Source organism: Cynocephalus volans, chromosome 7 (genome assembly GCF_027409185.1).
Source record: "Cynocephalus volans isolate mCynVol1 chromosome 7, mCynVol1.pri, whole genome shotgun sequence".
Classification (NCBI taxonomy): domain Eukaryota; kingdom Metazoa; phylum Chordata; class Mammalia; order Dermoptera; family Cynocephalidae; genus Cynocephalus; species Cynocephalus volans.
Window position 1 is genome coordinate 155,456,477 of NC_084466.1, and position 16,156 is coordinate 155,472,632.

At 44.8% G+C, this 16,156-nt stretch overlaps 1 protein-coding gene across 1 annotated transcript in view; it reads right to left on the reverse strand.

Annotated features, from left to right (window-relative positions):
* ADAM12 (ADAM metallopeptidase domain 12) overlaps positions 1–15,107 on the reverse strand; it is a 292,198-nt gene extending 277,091 nt beyond the window's left edge. Inside the window, exons 1-2 of the mRNA XM_063101619.1 lie at positions 15,099–15,107; positions 14,130–14,261 (exon numbers count right to left, since the gene is read on the reverse strand). Of these exons, the coding sequence (XP_062957689.1) occupies positions 14,130–14,261; positions 15,099–15,107 (141 nt within the window). The remainder of the gene's footprint in view (positions 1–14,129; positions 14,262–15,098) is intronic.
* Between the last annotated feature and the right edge of the window lie 1,049 nt (positions 15,108–16,156).

The following is a 16,156-nucleotide window of genomic DNA, read 5'->3' on the forward strand; positions in this document are numbered from 1 at the left end:
GGGTGACTGAAGATTGAAAAACATGCTTGTAAACTATGTTGCCTTCAGGGACAGATATAGCCGTGCTAGTCTATCAATGACAGGAAATAGTGTACGCAGAATGTGTCTGAATTTGGGCCAATACATCCACATATCCTCAGAGGTGTCCCTTGTGAGATGCCTGCTGGGGTAGGACTTGCCAGGTAAGGCCAAGGAACTGAGCCCAGCTAATGGCTCCCATGGGAGCAGGGATGCTAACAGAGACACCATCCATAACTCTGGTCTCATTAGTGCTGTGCTCTCACCAACTTTGTGTTGGTTTATGACCAAGTCCTTAACTTACATGCTTAGGAAATTAGTAGGTTCAAGCAAAAAGAAGACCCTTAGTACCTTTGCTGAGTAAAAATTACATATGACAATAGTTATGCCAGATGAATAAAATCTTTCTTGTGTGTGCCACTTTTTGGAAAAGGTCGAATTAATCTCAAGTCATTAGCAGAATGGCAGCTTTGAGGCATGGATCGACTCAGGGAACCTAAAACGTCAGAGTTAGGTTGAATGCTGTAGAGTTGGAAATTAATTTTTAAAAATAACCATTTTAGGGAAAAGAACTTAATGATTAGGTTTGAGTCTCAAGAATTGATTTAATTTATTGGAAACAGCCACTCTTCTTTTTTTGACCTCCATAGGTACAGTCCTAAAAAGCCCAATTCCTGGTATATTTTCTTTCATACCATTTCTATAATTAATTATGTGAAAAGATATGGTGTGCCTCAGCCGTGACCCAGCATTTGAGATTTGCTTCTTTAGAATTTCCTGTTCTGTCAGCTGAGAGGACCTAGAAGCAATCACACCCCAGTTGCACTGAGCGTGTCTAGCATTAGATCCTGGTTTCTAATGCTGTTCTCCAATGAATCAGGGCCCTTTGCAGAAATGGCTGATTTTAGGACAGGAACAGGAAACACACCAGATGAACCCAGTGCATCTTGCAGCGACAGAAATAAAGTACTAAACGCACACACACTCTCCCACTGTCCCACACACACTAGTGGGTATACGTCACAGGGACCCAGGAGGCAACTGAAAGAACATCCAATGGCCGAAGCAGGAACAATGTGAACAAAATAAATAAAGGAGTATTGCATTACAACCTAAGTATAAAATAACCATAAGATCATACTAATATAAATAAATGATTAAATATATAAACAAATTGGGAGAGTAGATAAGTCTCATGTACACAAGAATTCCAAATAATTCATGTAGCCTCTTCTCCCTCAAGGAGGTGGAGTATAACCTCCCACTACTCAAGTGTGTGAGATGCACAGTGACTGCCTTTCAAAAAATACAGTATAGAGGGCTGGCCAGTTAGCTCAGTTCACTAGACTACAGTGTTACAATACCAAAGTCAAGGGTTCAGATCCCCCTACAGGCGAACTGCCAGGGAAAAAAAAAAAATATATATATATATATACACACACACACACACACACACACACACACACATATGTATGTATATACACACATATGTATGTATGTATGTATTAGAGTATAGAAAGGGGGGAAAAGGGGAACTGCAGACTGGAGAAACCTGGCAAACACTACCTTAGCCAGGTGATCAAGGTCACCAGCAACAGTGTGACATGTCATACTGATAGTGTGTACCCTTGATATGGTGTAACAAGAATGGAACTTTACCTCTCTGGTCTTCTCCCCAAAACATGTCATCCCAGTCCAATCATGACAAAAACCTCAGTCAAGGGCCGAGCCCGTGGCGCACTTGGGAGAGTGCGGCACTGGGAGCACGGCGACGATCCCGCCGCGGGTTCGGATCCTATATAGGAATGGCCGGTGCACTCACTGGCTGAGTGCCGGTCACGAAAAAGACAAAAAAAAAAAAAAAACCTCAGACAAATCCCAACTGAGGGTCAGTCTACACAATACCAGACCACTGTTCCCCCAAACCATCCCAGTCATCAAAACAAGGAAAGCCTAAGAAACTGTCCCAACCAAGAGAAGCCCGAGGAGACGGGAGACTAAATGTAATGTGGGATCTGGAGGAGATCTTGGGACAGAAAAAGAACATCAGGTAAAAACTAAGGAAATCTGAATAAGATGTGGACTTTAGTTAATCATCTATCAATATGGGTTCATTAATTGTGACAAATGTAGCAATATTGCAAGATGTACATAATAGGGGAAAATGGGTGTAAGTTATATGGGAACTCTGTACTGTCTTTGTAATTTTTTATAAATGTAAAACTGTTTTCACATAAAAATCTTATTTTGAAAAATCTAGTGAGAGCAGTCTTTAGTCTTACCTGCTCCCAATCTCCAATGGGCAGATTTCTGTAAATACACATGGTCCTGGGAGACGTGTCCTTCCTTTTGACCACAGATGTGTGGTCCCCATCACACCTGCTCAGTGGGGCGGATACTGCCCCCAAAGGGCAAAATTTGTGCTTAGGAAGGGGGTGACAATTCTTAGCTATTGTAATGGTTGTGGGCCTCCAAAGCTCAACACTACACAACAAAATCTTATTCTTAGTGTTTGATTTCATTTGTTATGGAGAAATTAAATTAAATTTAAATTAATTGTTCTGTTTAGGTAGGCAATAATGAAAAATGGTGATAAAATACTGGTGTACGCCATCAAAACCACAAGGCTCACACTTACAGGGAACATGCATGAAACTGAAGAATCAATAGCACTTTAAATCAACACAAAAGGAAAACCTTTTCCCGGGAGCTCTCCACACAGGCATACGCTGCAGTTAGTGCAATGTGTTAGGTTGTTATTTTTAGCAAAATTTTACATACGGTTGCAGGCACTCTCATGAAAGGTTTAAAAACACTTTTCACTTTTGTTTTGGTGTCTGTGTGTTCATTTTTCTGGCGGCTGTCCAATATGAGGATCCGACCCCTTGACGTTGGTGTTATAACACCACACCCTAACTAACTGATATTTCTCACTTTTTAAGGCAAGATTAGGAGGATTTTTTTTTTAAGCTGAACTTTAAATTATAGTTAAACAACAGCAAGTTCATCATCATCATGACTGTTTATTGAGCAATTAGAAAGGAACTGTCCTCATGGTTATATGCTGCAACTCCAGAGAAACGCCAGAGTCAATGCACGGGTGACACAAAATTACGAAATGAGTTTCACACATGTCAGTCTCTTTTGGGAAGATAAGCTCTTTAGTTTACAGTAAGACTTTGGATTCATAATTCTTTCTAGAACTTATACATCCTTGTAAATGACCTTAATCCCCAGAACCTCTCTCTCTCTTATTAGAAGCTTTCAGGCGAAGATAAAAAGAAACAGACACATATCGTTAATTGTCACAAACGTACCATGCAAACGTAAACGTGAACAACCGGGGTAGCTGGGCGTCGGGTGTACAGGACTCTCCATACTGTCTTTGAGATTTTTCAGTAAATCTAAAGCTGTTCCAAAATAAGTCATTTATTTTTTTAAATTCCGTATCTATTATTAAGTATTTACATTTTTTTGCAATCTGTGAGCTTCTCAAGGGCAGGATTGGGTCTTGTTCATCCTTGGATCACGGGAACTTGACCTCAGATCTCGGACAGAGCAGGCGTTCATACATCCTTGGACAAATGAACTGAAAACAGAATTCAATCTCCTTTCTCCTAATATCAAGCAACTATGAGCCCTAAATGTCAGTCACACATGCAAAGTGTTACCCAAGAATGATAAAGAAAAAAATATTTTATAATCTCTGTCTGTTCAAACAATGTAAATAGTTATATCTCCTAGTTTTATCCAAATTTGTGCAGTTATTTTAAAATATGATTTTTTAAAAAGACCCTGTGCTGTGATGCTGCTAGAGGCTTGCGGGGGAGGAAAATTTGCAGAAACCATAGGGAGATCTAATTCAATAAAGAGAATTAAAAAAAAAAAAAAAAGATGTAAAGGCCTTGCTAAGAGGTCACAAGAAATAAGCGCGTTGGCGGTAAGCGTTGTTGGAAATGCTGTCCAGAGCCCCTCCTGGATTGAATGGAGAGCTCCCCAGCGGGGCTGCATTGAAACAGCACGATACTTTGGCCTGCTTTCTGCTCTCTGTGTGTTGGCCAGAAAGGAAGAGAGAACAGGAAAGACCCTGGCAGGGAGCTGGGATGGAGCAATCACATCTTGTGGAAGAAAGCCAGATCTCCATCTAAGGGCAGGACTGACCAGGGGGACACAACACTCACCCCTGCACCCCACCCCCTGCATCTGCCCTCTGCACTGTGACCTCCACCTTCTGGAGTAAAGATTTATGAACCAGTCCTGATAAGATGCACAAGGGGAAGAAGGTTAAAGACTTTTCTGGGAGGCACTGGAGCACTGAAGAGAGAATACTAGAGTTCAGCCTCTGCCAGACCCGGGCTCTGATGCTGGACTTCCCGCTGAGTGTCCTGTCACTCAGCTTCAGCACCATCATCTGCTCATGTGCACAACCGTATCCATCTTGTGGGGCTGCTGGGAGGACCCGGTGAGATAGTATCTGTGGAACGTCCAGCCCAGGGTTGCAAACTATGGCCCTCAGGCCAAAGCCAGCACACTGCCTGTTTTGGTAAAGCCTGTGAGCTAAGACAGGTTTCATATTTTTAATTTTTTTTTAAAGAAGAAAAATATGTTGTGACACATGAACATTAAATTCAAATTTCTGATGTCCACAAATAAGTTTCATTGGAACACAGCCATGCCTATTTGTTTACATAGCATCTATGGCTGCTTTTACACACAACAGCAGAGTAGCTGCAACAGGATGGTGTGACCTGCACAGCCAAATACAGCTGCAGTCCAGCTCTTCATAGAGAAAGCTTGCCCACGCCTAGTCTAGCCTATCCCAGGCCAAGGGAAGGCTCCCAGGAACTGTCAGTTTCTTTATCTCTCTCATCTTTCCCCATCATGCAGTGGTTCTCAACCAGGGGCAATTTTGCCTCCCAGGGGACATTTAGCAATGTCTGGAGACATTTGCGGTTGTCATGACTTGGGGTGAAGGTGCTATAGACATCAGTTGGGTAGAGGCAGGGATGCTGCTAAACATCCTACAGTGTACAGGACAGTGCCCCACCCCCATCACACACACGCACACACAGCCCCCAGAGAACTATCCAGCCCAAATGGCAATGGCGTTGAGGAGCCCCGCCACAGCGTAAGTAGAAAGAATGAATTAAGAAAAAGGAGAGAGTGGCTGACACTTGCTGAGTGCCAAGCATGCTGAGGATGCTAACTCAGGCAGCAAGGTAACCACTACCATCTCCTTTACAGATGAGGAACGGAGGCTCAGCAAGGGCTAGTGACTGGCTCAATGTCACACAGCAAGGCAGAGGCCACATGGGAGCCTGGATCCACTTCTGCATGGCCCGCCTTGCACTGTTCTGCTTCCACTATCCCAGACAACAATACAAGGGTGTCAGCTTTTACCTCTCCAGATCCTCTTCCCGCAAGGGTGGGCACGGTCCTGGCTGGGTGGGCTATGTGAGGCCTGGAGCAGCAGCCTCCTGTGTGTCAGACACAGCTTCAAGGGGACTGTCAGGCAGGAGGTGGGGATGGGATTCCAACAGCAGGTAAGAGGCCAAGTTAGGACAGACCATACCTAGGAGTCCCTACAGTCTAGAGATAATGTTCCAACTTATGAGCCACGATACATTTCTTACAAGAAACTCCACAGTAGTTATTTCAGTTGATGAAAATTGTATTGTGAAGAGGAAACACTGTTGGCTGGCTTGTAAGCTAATGCAAGCTTGATCTTCCATAGGTCAGAAAGGCTACCCATTTAGCTACTCAGCCAAGCTTCAGGCACTACTGTCTAGCCTGCAGTACTCCTGCAATTGCCAGAATAATCCCTTAGAGATGGGAAATTATTCTCTGCAGGGCTGGCCATGCACACCACGCATGTGGAGTAACAGGGTTGCTCCTGGAACAGAGAGGCACGTGCGGGGGTTATTCCAGGTGAGATGTTAGCAACTGCACAAGTGAAAAAAGTAGCAGTCTAGTAGCAGGCTATGGAAGGCCTCCAGGTGATTTTAAAGGACCCGTACTTGCTAAAAGGAAGTGGACAACATCCAAAAGCTTGAGGTAGTCGAAGGGGGGTTTGCAAACTCTGTGCAGAAATGGGGAGCTGCCCAAGGCACCCTCTGGTATTTGAAGAATGTGTAAACATTGACTTTTGTCTGTGTCATGTCCTGTGACAGCCTGGCCATCTCCACAGCAGTGAGTGACTCAGGATCCGGGCACAGGAGAAATCTCGGAGTCAATCAACGAACGTCCTGCAATCACTCCCCTGGGTGCCCTGAGGGAGGGCACAGGCTGGTGGGGAGCGAACACATGAGCTAACAGTGATGTACTGTGTGATCGTGCCATCGAGCTGAGTCCCAAGTCACCCAGAGTTGGGGTCTGAGGCTAGTACAAGAGGCAGGAATAGTGCCTAAGGCGGAGTCAAAACCAGTCTTTGAAATACCTGACACTTGTCATGCTTTTATGCAAGTTCAACATTTCTTCCCCACAGAGCACTGGAGTATTTGTTATTGTGTTGAGCATTGGTGAGGTGGCTTATTTCAGGGGCCCTGCTACATCACGACACCCAGCTGAGAGAACCAGAAGTGCTCTGGGGAAGTAAGAAGCTTGCCTTGTGAGAGGCAGAAGGAACTGAGGAAGGAGCAGAGGTGGCTCTCCCCTCGTGCCCGCTCTGGCCACATGCTCCCTGGGGACATCAGAGGATACGATCATCTGTGTCATTAGCATTGTCTCTGCAGCATCTGTTCCTGCCATGTCCACAGCTGAATGCGCATGAGTTAAATGTATGCGTGGTATGACTGCACATCACAGAGATGCATTTGACTTACTAGGATGGAGGGATGGAAGGACAAATTTAGCCAGGAGGTCAGGACAGGCTGCACGAGAGAAGATGCTGTGTAAGCTGGAGGTCCAGGAATGAGTAGGCCCCAGGGTCAGGGGAGCATGAAGACAGAGCACATGCGAAGCCTGGTGGTAAAGAGCACGGCCTAGGTGGCAAGAGGCTGCCACTGATGAGCTGCGTGACTGAGAGGTGGAACTGGGACCCCAAGTCAGGACGGCCCAGTCTACAAAGCGCCATTGGCACTGTGCTAAGGAACCTGGCTTTGAAATCAGATGTCACTCGGTGGCTTCTGAAGGACTGGAAAGTAGGGAGGGGTGTAAGGAAAGTGAAAGTAATGGTCAGGCTCCCTCAGATGTTCGGAATCTTGCCAAGCATGACCGAGCCTGTTTAATGTAAATATGTTAATTGCACATGTGTGCCCAGGTGTTTCTGGGTTGTCTGACTTGAATCCAGGTGTCCCTGGGTTATCTGACTTAAGTACAAAGGACAAATGGCTCTGATCCACAGTGCCCCTGGATGACCCTCCCCCCTGGCCCACCTCCCGACCCCAGACAACCAGGCAGCGACAGCAGGGGTGGTGGCAATGACAGCTGCTGCTGCTGCTGCTGAGGAGGCTGGGGGCTGAGCTCACATCTGAATGGAGCACGTCAGCCTCACCAATGGCCCCCAGGATCTTTTTCCAATTATCTAGCTCGCAACCTGTCTGTGAGGTCTGGTGACCCAGCTGGCACATGAGGGGGTTGTGACCCAGTCTGCACAACAGGCTTGAAGGGTCTGTGACCCAGCCTGACATAGGGGACGGGCTGCATCTGTGTTTTAGACAGATCACTCTCCCTCCATAGTGTGGGCTGGAACCAAGAAGACCAAGGCAGCGGTGGTGGGCATGGAAGGGAAGACGCACGTGTCAGAAGTGTGGGTCAGCAGATGTTTCCAACCCTATGATCTAAGGAGAGAAGGGAGATGACAATGTTTTCTTCTAGGGACTTAAAGTAGGGGGCAGTGTCTACATTGGGACACGGTGATCTTGAAATACTTGGGAACATTCATCTGGAGGTGCCTGTAATTCAGTGGAAATTGATGACTGAATCTCAGGGGTCAAAGCAAAGTGAGGGATGTGGATTTTATGTAAATGCTTAACAGATGACATATGTCGAACTTACCATGTGACAGCCCAAGAGTGCTTCACATGTAAGAGGAACTCAGTATGTGGTACCTCTGTGAGATCACAGGAGGGAGTGACAGAGCCAGAGGGCCCCTTAGAAGTGGGCCTTGAAGAGACTCAGAGGAGACCAACAGTGAAAGGACAGAGCCAGGAAGAGGAATGCAAAGCATGAGTGTTGGGCTAGGGCTCACACCCTTCAAACCCATTGTAGAGTGGCTCACAGACCCCTCACGTGCCAGACTGGGTCACAGACCCGTCACGTGCCTAGCTGGGTCACCAGACTTCTCACATACAGGTTGCTAGCTAGGTAATTGGGAAAGATCCAGGGAGCCATTGACAGGTTCATTCCAATGTGAGCTCAGTGCTGTTTCTGCAGCAGGAGCAGCAGCTCACAGCAGCCTTCAGCAGATCCAGCAGCAGCAGCGGTCTCCCGGGGGCGTCCCAGGGGTCCTGGCAGCAGCCGCTTGTAGCAAAAGCAGCAGCCTCCCCATGGTCGCCCCCCCCGTGGGCATCCCAGGGGCAGGGGGCACTGTAGATCAGAGCCACTCATCCTCTGTACTCAAGTCTGATAACCCAGGAACACCTGGTCACACATGCACAATTCCATTAGACAGTAACCAAGGAATACCTGGGCACACGTGCATATTTGTGACACTCAGCAAGATTCTGAACATCTGAGGGACCTTGACCACTTACGTTCACTTTCCCTACAAAGAGTAAGAAACACAAGAGAAGAAACAAGACAGGATGAGTCTCAGGAGCCAAAAGGGGAAAGAATCTCAGAGGAGGAGAGTGAAGCAGTGTCCAGATCAAGAGGTGAAGGCGTGCACTGGCTTCGGATATCAGGAGACCATCTATTTTTTGATGACATGCTGGGAATGGAAGCTGCTTCCAAGGGTTGCAGAAGGAACGGGGGTGGGGGTGAGCGAGCAGATGAGGACCCCGTCTGGGAAGGCTGACTGTGAAGGGGTGAAGGAGATTCCTCTGTAAAGGAAGATCAGGGGCTCAGCTTTCTCAGCTGTGAAAAAAGCAGCCAGAAAAGCGGAGCAGAACCTGCCTCTGCCGTCTTAGTTTCTTGCTATTTGATATTTGAGACCTGCGACGTGCCAAGGGAAGCTTTCGTTTCATGTTCTAATCGGTTTGCCTTTTATTTTCCATCTCACGTGCTATTTCCATAATTTCATTCTCATGTGAGAAAGCTGGAAATTGGAAATTTCCTGGAGCATTCAAAGGCTGAGCTCAACTGGGGTCATCTTTCAATCAATCACATTTTGACATGTCTTCCCTGGTTCCATGGTTGATTTTTCAAGGCATGAAATTGGAGATAAGTCCCTAAAGACACTTTAAGCTTTTGATATCACCTTATATTTGGGTAGTGGATACTATTTTATAGCCACTGTTGCATCTCATCCTGACAATGACGCTATGAGGGAAACAGATAAGCTCATCCCCATGTCATAGACAACCACAGCAAGTAAATGAAAAAGGTAGGAGTGCTCCAAGATGTCCCCTACTATTTTACCAAATTATCAGTGGCAGTGATGGTTTGATTCTTGATTTGGAAAAGACATACTAACATCTCATCTTCAAAAAGTTTGTGGGAAAATAGAATTAAAAGATAATACAGATCTTTCCATGAACTTTTTGAAGTATCCTCCTCGTATTTCAACCACAGGAGGGAGAAGGGGATGGGGGACGGGGGAGGGGGGAGAGGGATAGGTGGGGAGGGGGGGGAGAGGGGAAGGCGGGGAGAGGGGGAACCCAACAGTACTTTTGCCCAAATCAGCTGAATCCAGTTGACCAGCACTCTGGATGCAGCAATTTCCACAAGCGGTTCTAAACTGTGCTCATTAAAATCACCTGGGAACCTGTTTTTTCCAAAAAGTAATATAGCCAGACTTTACCCGAGCCACTTAAATTAACTCTTGAAGACTGCAGGCTGGATGTCCAGTTAGCTCAGAGTGTGGTGCTGATGACACCAAGGTCAAGGGTTCAGAACACTTATTTATAAGTTTCCAGGTGATTCTAACAAGGAGCCAGGCTGAGAACAGTGCACACGGTAAGTCAATGATGTAGTGAAAACCAAATGAAACAGAGGGCTTTTCTCTGTGGGTGTGTGAATGAGGGTACCGCTCCTACCTATGCAGCCAGGGCCAAAGCACAGGGGTGACCTTAGTGTCTCTAATCCACTAGCAAATGAATTGACTTTCTGTAAAGTAAGGCAAATCATAACTAAAGCCAAAATGTGTCATTACTTTAGTTATACTAAGTTTCCATTTATATTGTCAGAGCTAGGACTCAGACCCTCCAAACCCATTGTACAGACTGGGTCACCAGACCCCTCACATGCCAGGCTGGGTCCCCAGACCCCTCACACACAGGTCCATGCTAGGTAATTGGGAAAGATTCCAGGACCTGTTGGAAGATGACATGGGCTCATTCCTCAGCTTCCTCAGCGGCAGCAGCTTACAGGTCCGGTAGCTTACAGGTCCGGCAGTGGCCTTGCAGAGGGTCCCGGGGGCACTAGCAGCAGCAGCCTCCAGCAGCAGTAGTGGCCTCCCATGGGAGAGGAGGTATCCCGGGGATGGGAGGCGTCATGGATCAGAGTCACTCATCTTTATACTTAAGTCATAACCCAGGAAGGACACCTGGGTGCACATGTGCAATTACACTAGGTGATAACCAAGGAACACCAGAGCACATGCGCCTGTTTACATCAAATGCTCGGCAAGATTCTGAACATCTGAGGGGCCATGACCATTTTTCCTATATTTTCCCAACACTTTCCCTTCAAAATGTCCCCAGTCTGACCACTTCTCTACGTTGCCAAGAAGCAAAGTTCGAGTCTCTTTCCCGGACGGTTGCACCAGCCTCCAGAACCGTGAGCCAAATAAACTTCTCATGCTTGTAAATCACCCAGTCTGCAGCATTCTGTTACAGCAGTGCAAAACAGACTCAGGCAGAGAGTTGGGTGTTTCTGCATGAATAAGGAATGCCGCCTTTCACTGTCATACGCACATGTCACTTCTGGGGAAGAATAATTACAAAAAATTAATGTTAAGGTTTGGTAAGTTGCATAAAACCAGAATATTCAACTATCAGAGAAAGCAGGCCACCGTTTATCATCTTCTCAGGATGAATGTCTGTTTTCTACAGGCTACTACTTCTACAGCCAGGTCACGGGGAAGGAGCCCTGTGGGGAATCTTGGTCCCCGCTGGTCCTATGTCATCTGTCTGTCTGTCTCCCTTCCCACACTCCAGACACACACGGCTCCTCCCTGCTCCTCACAGATCAACCTTTCACACTTGCTCTTCTCAGGGGTGGTTCTTTAAAATGTATTTAAAAAGTTTAATATCTTATTAAAAAGGTTTTTCCTGGAGGACCTATCAAAATATGTGTCCCCTGTTGGTCTCTAGAATAATCTGTTCATTCTTTCTTAACACTTATCACAGTCTGCATATATATTATTTATGTTTCCCTTGCCTTGGTGTAAGTTGCAGGGGCACAAAGCTTGTCTGCCTTCTTTACTGACTGCAAACCTAGCACCTGCGCCGTAATAGGTGCTCAGCTAAAAATCAGCTGGCTAGAAAGACGCAGGGGAGCAAGAAAGCAAATCCAGAAGTCTGTGTTCTGAGGTACAACAGGCACAGCTGTGCTGCAAAAATAAATTCATTACAGTGAATATGCTTTGTATACTGGCAGGTACGCTGTGTTGATGTAGATTAAAATTAAAATCTTGACTATACCGATAACTATATTAGTCCATTTGTGTTGCTTATAACAGAATACATGGAACTGAGTGATTTATAAAGAAAACAAAATTTATTGCTTACAGTTTCTGAGGCTGGGAAGTCCAAAGTCCATCTGGTGGTGGCAACAGTGACCCAGGGGTCTCACATTGCAAGATGGTGGAAGCAGAGAGAGAGAAAGACAGACTCTGCTCTTCTTCTAAAGCCCTCAGAACCACACCCCTGACCACCGTTTTTAATCCATTCACTACTGCACAGCCCCACAATCCAATCACTGCTTCAAGGCTCCACCTTTCAATTTCCATAATAGGATTTCCCACCCTTTTAACAGTCACAGTGGGGGCTAAGTTTCTCATACATAAAACATGGGGGATACAATTCAAGCTTCAATGAGTTTTGGGGGGACATAATTCAATCCACTACAATAACAATACAGATACATACATACACACCATTAGCCAGAATTCCCATTCCCACAATGCATACACACATCCCCCCATGGAGAATTCCAGAAAACATGTACACACATGCTAACTATTTGCATGCACCCTCTTTCATGCAGGGTTTTGGCGGTTACCCACCAAGTATGGGTGCTGCATATATTAAGTACGGAGCCATAATGCTGATGAGATAAGCTACCTGTTGAGATGAGCCCTGTGGAAATGCAAAGAAATGCTCTTCCCAACTCACCTAGTTCCCTTAAATAATGCCAGTAACCTGGAGTTACTTTAGTAGGTGTGTGCCTATCACACACATAGTTCTAATTCTGAAGGCAGAGTCCCAACGGAGTTGTGACATCTACCAAACAATAATGGTTTTTCCTAGTTTTCAGCAAAGATGGTGCTCGTGACCCCCAATCATCAGGTGGTAAGCTTGGCCAGCAGTAGATGTGCTGGTCACTCCTCCAGCACACCCCATGATGGGAGGAAAGATGCAGCGTGAGGTTGGAACACAGAGCCATCCTGAACTGGCCCACCCAGTGACACGCCCGTAACCCTCAGCATCTTGTTACTTGGATTCCCCACCGGTCGGGTTGCTAGATAAAAGACAGGGCACCCAGTTAAATTTGCATTTCAGATAAACAATGAATACTTTTTAAAGTATAAGTATGTCCCAAATATTTCAAGGGATATACTTAAAAAAAAAAAAAGTCATTGCTTATTTGAATCCCAGTTTTAACCTGGCATTCTGTACTTTTGTTTGCTAAATCTAGCAACCCTGCTTCCAGGGAAAGTCCCCATAATAGCTTCCACCACCCAAGAAACTTCAGTTTGTTCTTTATTTTTACATTATTAGTGCCTATATTTATTTTAAATAGACATGCTTTCTTTATAAAGAAAATAACACTCCTCTTTTTCTGCATTTATCATATAGTTTCTAATTTTGCTGATTAACGGCATGGTGAGACTTTCTTTAATATCTTAAGTTTCTCTTCTAGGAGACATTGTCAGTACCACCATGCTTGACTTATACACTGTGCATTCAATTTGCAACAATCTCCATGAAACAGAAATGTTAAAAAAAAAAAAAGTGCACATGTGGCATTTGGCTCCTTTAATCAAACCTTCACTTTCTTAGTTTCACAAGGCAAGCTCTCCAGGAGATAAATTAATCATGTAGATCATCTTATCGGTACTCACATAAAGGTAGCCCACTGCAACCATTCCAGGAAGCTGCAGAGGATTTTCACAATCTCAACTGCTCTTTAAAAAATCTGCCTTCTATTACAAAAAATGATCTAAAAATAGTTCTACACAACACAAGGACAAAGCCATCTATATGATCTCTCCAAAGAGCTCATATTTCTATAGATTTTATCACTTTCTAACTGTTCCTACAAGTTCTGAAATTGAAGAAAGTCATGTCAATTTGGCACATAATACTCCCTGAATTTAATTATTAATATTCCAATTACTTTATATTATTCTCTTACATCACAGAAGGCTCAAATCAAACTTGTGTCAAAGTCTAGACTGCATTAAAACTCATTACAAATGTTTTTTAAGTTGCATAAGTATGTTTCTACCAATAATCAATAGATACATCTAAAATGTTGATGAACCAGACATGCGTATAGAAAACTACCCAACACTCAAGTAAACCAATCATGGAAATTATATATCTGGTAATGTAATCCCTGGTGTGTGTTTGAAAAATAACTTTCAGTAGATGCAAATAAGCAGAACTGTCGCATCAAAATTGGTTTGCCTTTTATCTTCTTAAGAATAAAGCTTTCATTCCATAAGGATAAAGTTAGTGTTAAAATGGGTAAAGGAAAAACTTGAATAAAAGAATATCATTGCAATTAGTGTGATTTTCAAACTTCAGAAGTCTCAAAGCTGATGAAAAACAACAACAACTGACCTTTGAGTCGATGCTCTTTTTGGGGATCCAGATGTCTCCGTTCAAAAGCGAGGCACTGACAACTTCATAAGCTCCTCTCTGGTCCCACAAGCTCACCCCTGAATCAAAAGCAAAACAGCCCAGTTTTTCATCCTAGTCGGGAAGAGTTTGGCATCAGAAGCTTATTACATAAATGACACAGTGAAAATATTTGGAAGCTGAATAAGCCCAGTGAAACACTGTAATCCATTAAGTCATCATGAGTGTTAAAACTGATGAATTCTCTGTCAATCTAACCATTAAAATTTTATACCTTAAAGAAAACAAAAGTTATTTTTTTTCCTTCAAGACCTATAACATGTGCTGGGTTATCATCACCGTCAAGGTATAAAATCCAGACCTTCAACAAGCAACAAAGAGACACAAGCAGCGACTTTTTTAAAAGATGGATTAATGCTTTAATTAAATCAGCTATTAAAAGTCTCAAGGCTTTAGCTGTATTAAGACTAAACCCATTTACTTAAGTCCTACCCAATCTGTTAAACACAATGCCAACTCTCCTCTCTATGCGTACAGACTCTAATTTTATATGCTTCAGTAAGTGATTCTATAGACAAAATTAATTTGCCAGTTCAGACTGACTAGACTGGTTTATGTAAAAAAAAAAAAAAAAAAAAAAAAATCAAGTCATTCAACAAACTATTATGTGATCTTGTTTCTCAGGGTCCTGTCTGTCGAACCAGTTAATATACCTACACAGGTTCAATTTTACCCCATTTCCATCAACAATCCTAATGGAAAGTATAACATTTTTCTCTTCTGGACAGTGTATCACTTTCTTAAATACAGTAATTTCTCTGGGCTCGGTCTCCTATGAGGTCACGTTCCTGCTATTTGGTGCGACCACAGTGTCCCTCAAGGTAAAGGATGGGACCAGATTCCCCCACATGTTATTCCCATTTATTCAGCCAGGAATCATAATTTTCAGACCTGAGTCATAATAGCACAGTTTTAAGTTACTAAAGAGTTCACATTTATTGGGCACAAATGGTATTGAAATTTTAATCCTAGACATTTTACAGTTCCCCAAATACTTTTAAATCCACACCATTTTATCATTTTTGATGTGGAAGTCTGCAGTTATATTCAGGTTACAAAAGGATTACTACTTGAGTATGAACTGTCTGACACGGCCTCTCTTGAAAATTCTCAAGCTGGTCACAACGCATGTAAAACTCCCAATTGCTGAGGGCCGAGGGAATGGGGACAGGGATGAACTGAAAGCCAGGAACATGGCCAGTGGCACAGGGGTGAGCTGGGTTCCTCGGCACGGGGGGAGCAGGGCAGAAGAGGACCATGGCACAGGTTGAGTAGGGAGAGGGGACCGTGTGGTGGTCAGGGCCAGGATGAGCCGAGCTTCAGGGATGAGCCTGTGTTCAAGAGATGAGGGTTCCAGCAGTGCACCCTGAGGGGCTGGCTCCAGAGGGTGGCCTCTGTGCAGGTCAGGAGAGGGCTGGCTGGAGGTAGAAGGAATGGGCTATTGGAACGGGAGACATCAGAAATCCTTCTCCTGGCTGCAGAGGGGCACCCACGGGCAGTGTAGAGAGGACGAATCAATGAACCTCCTCCCACGGCTTGAATTCATGCCCTTCAGTGTGCTCAGAAGTAGCACAGCAGGGGCTTTGGGCTGAGACATACCCTGGCATCAGCATCATCTCTACCACAGAAGACCTGTCCTGGTCCAGCTGTTTGCCCACTCACCCACGTGTTCATTAAATGCCTACTGTGTGCTGGGCACTCTCGCAGGTGCTCTGGACCTCACGCCTTCTATTCAAAAGTCCCTTCTTTCTGCTTCAAGCCAGTGCCCCTTAATATCACCTGGAAGCCCTCCCACCCCCCACCATCTACACTGCTGGGACCCTCATCTCTTAAACACACCTTCACCCCAGAAGACTTGGCTCTCTTGGTCCTGTGCATATGAGAGAGGAACAAAGACAAAGCTGCCCTCATGACTTAAATTCAACACATAAGGCCATTTCAGAGAGCAA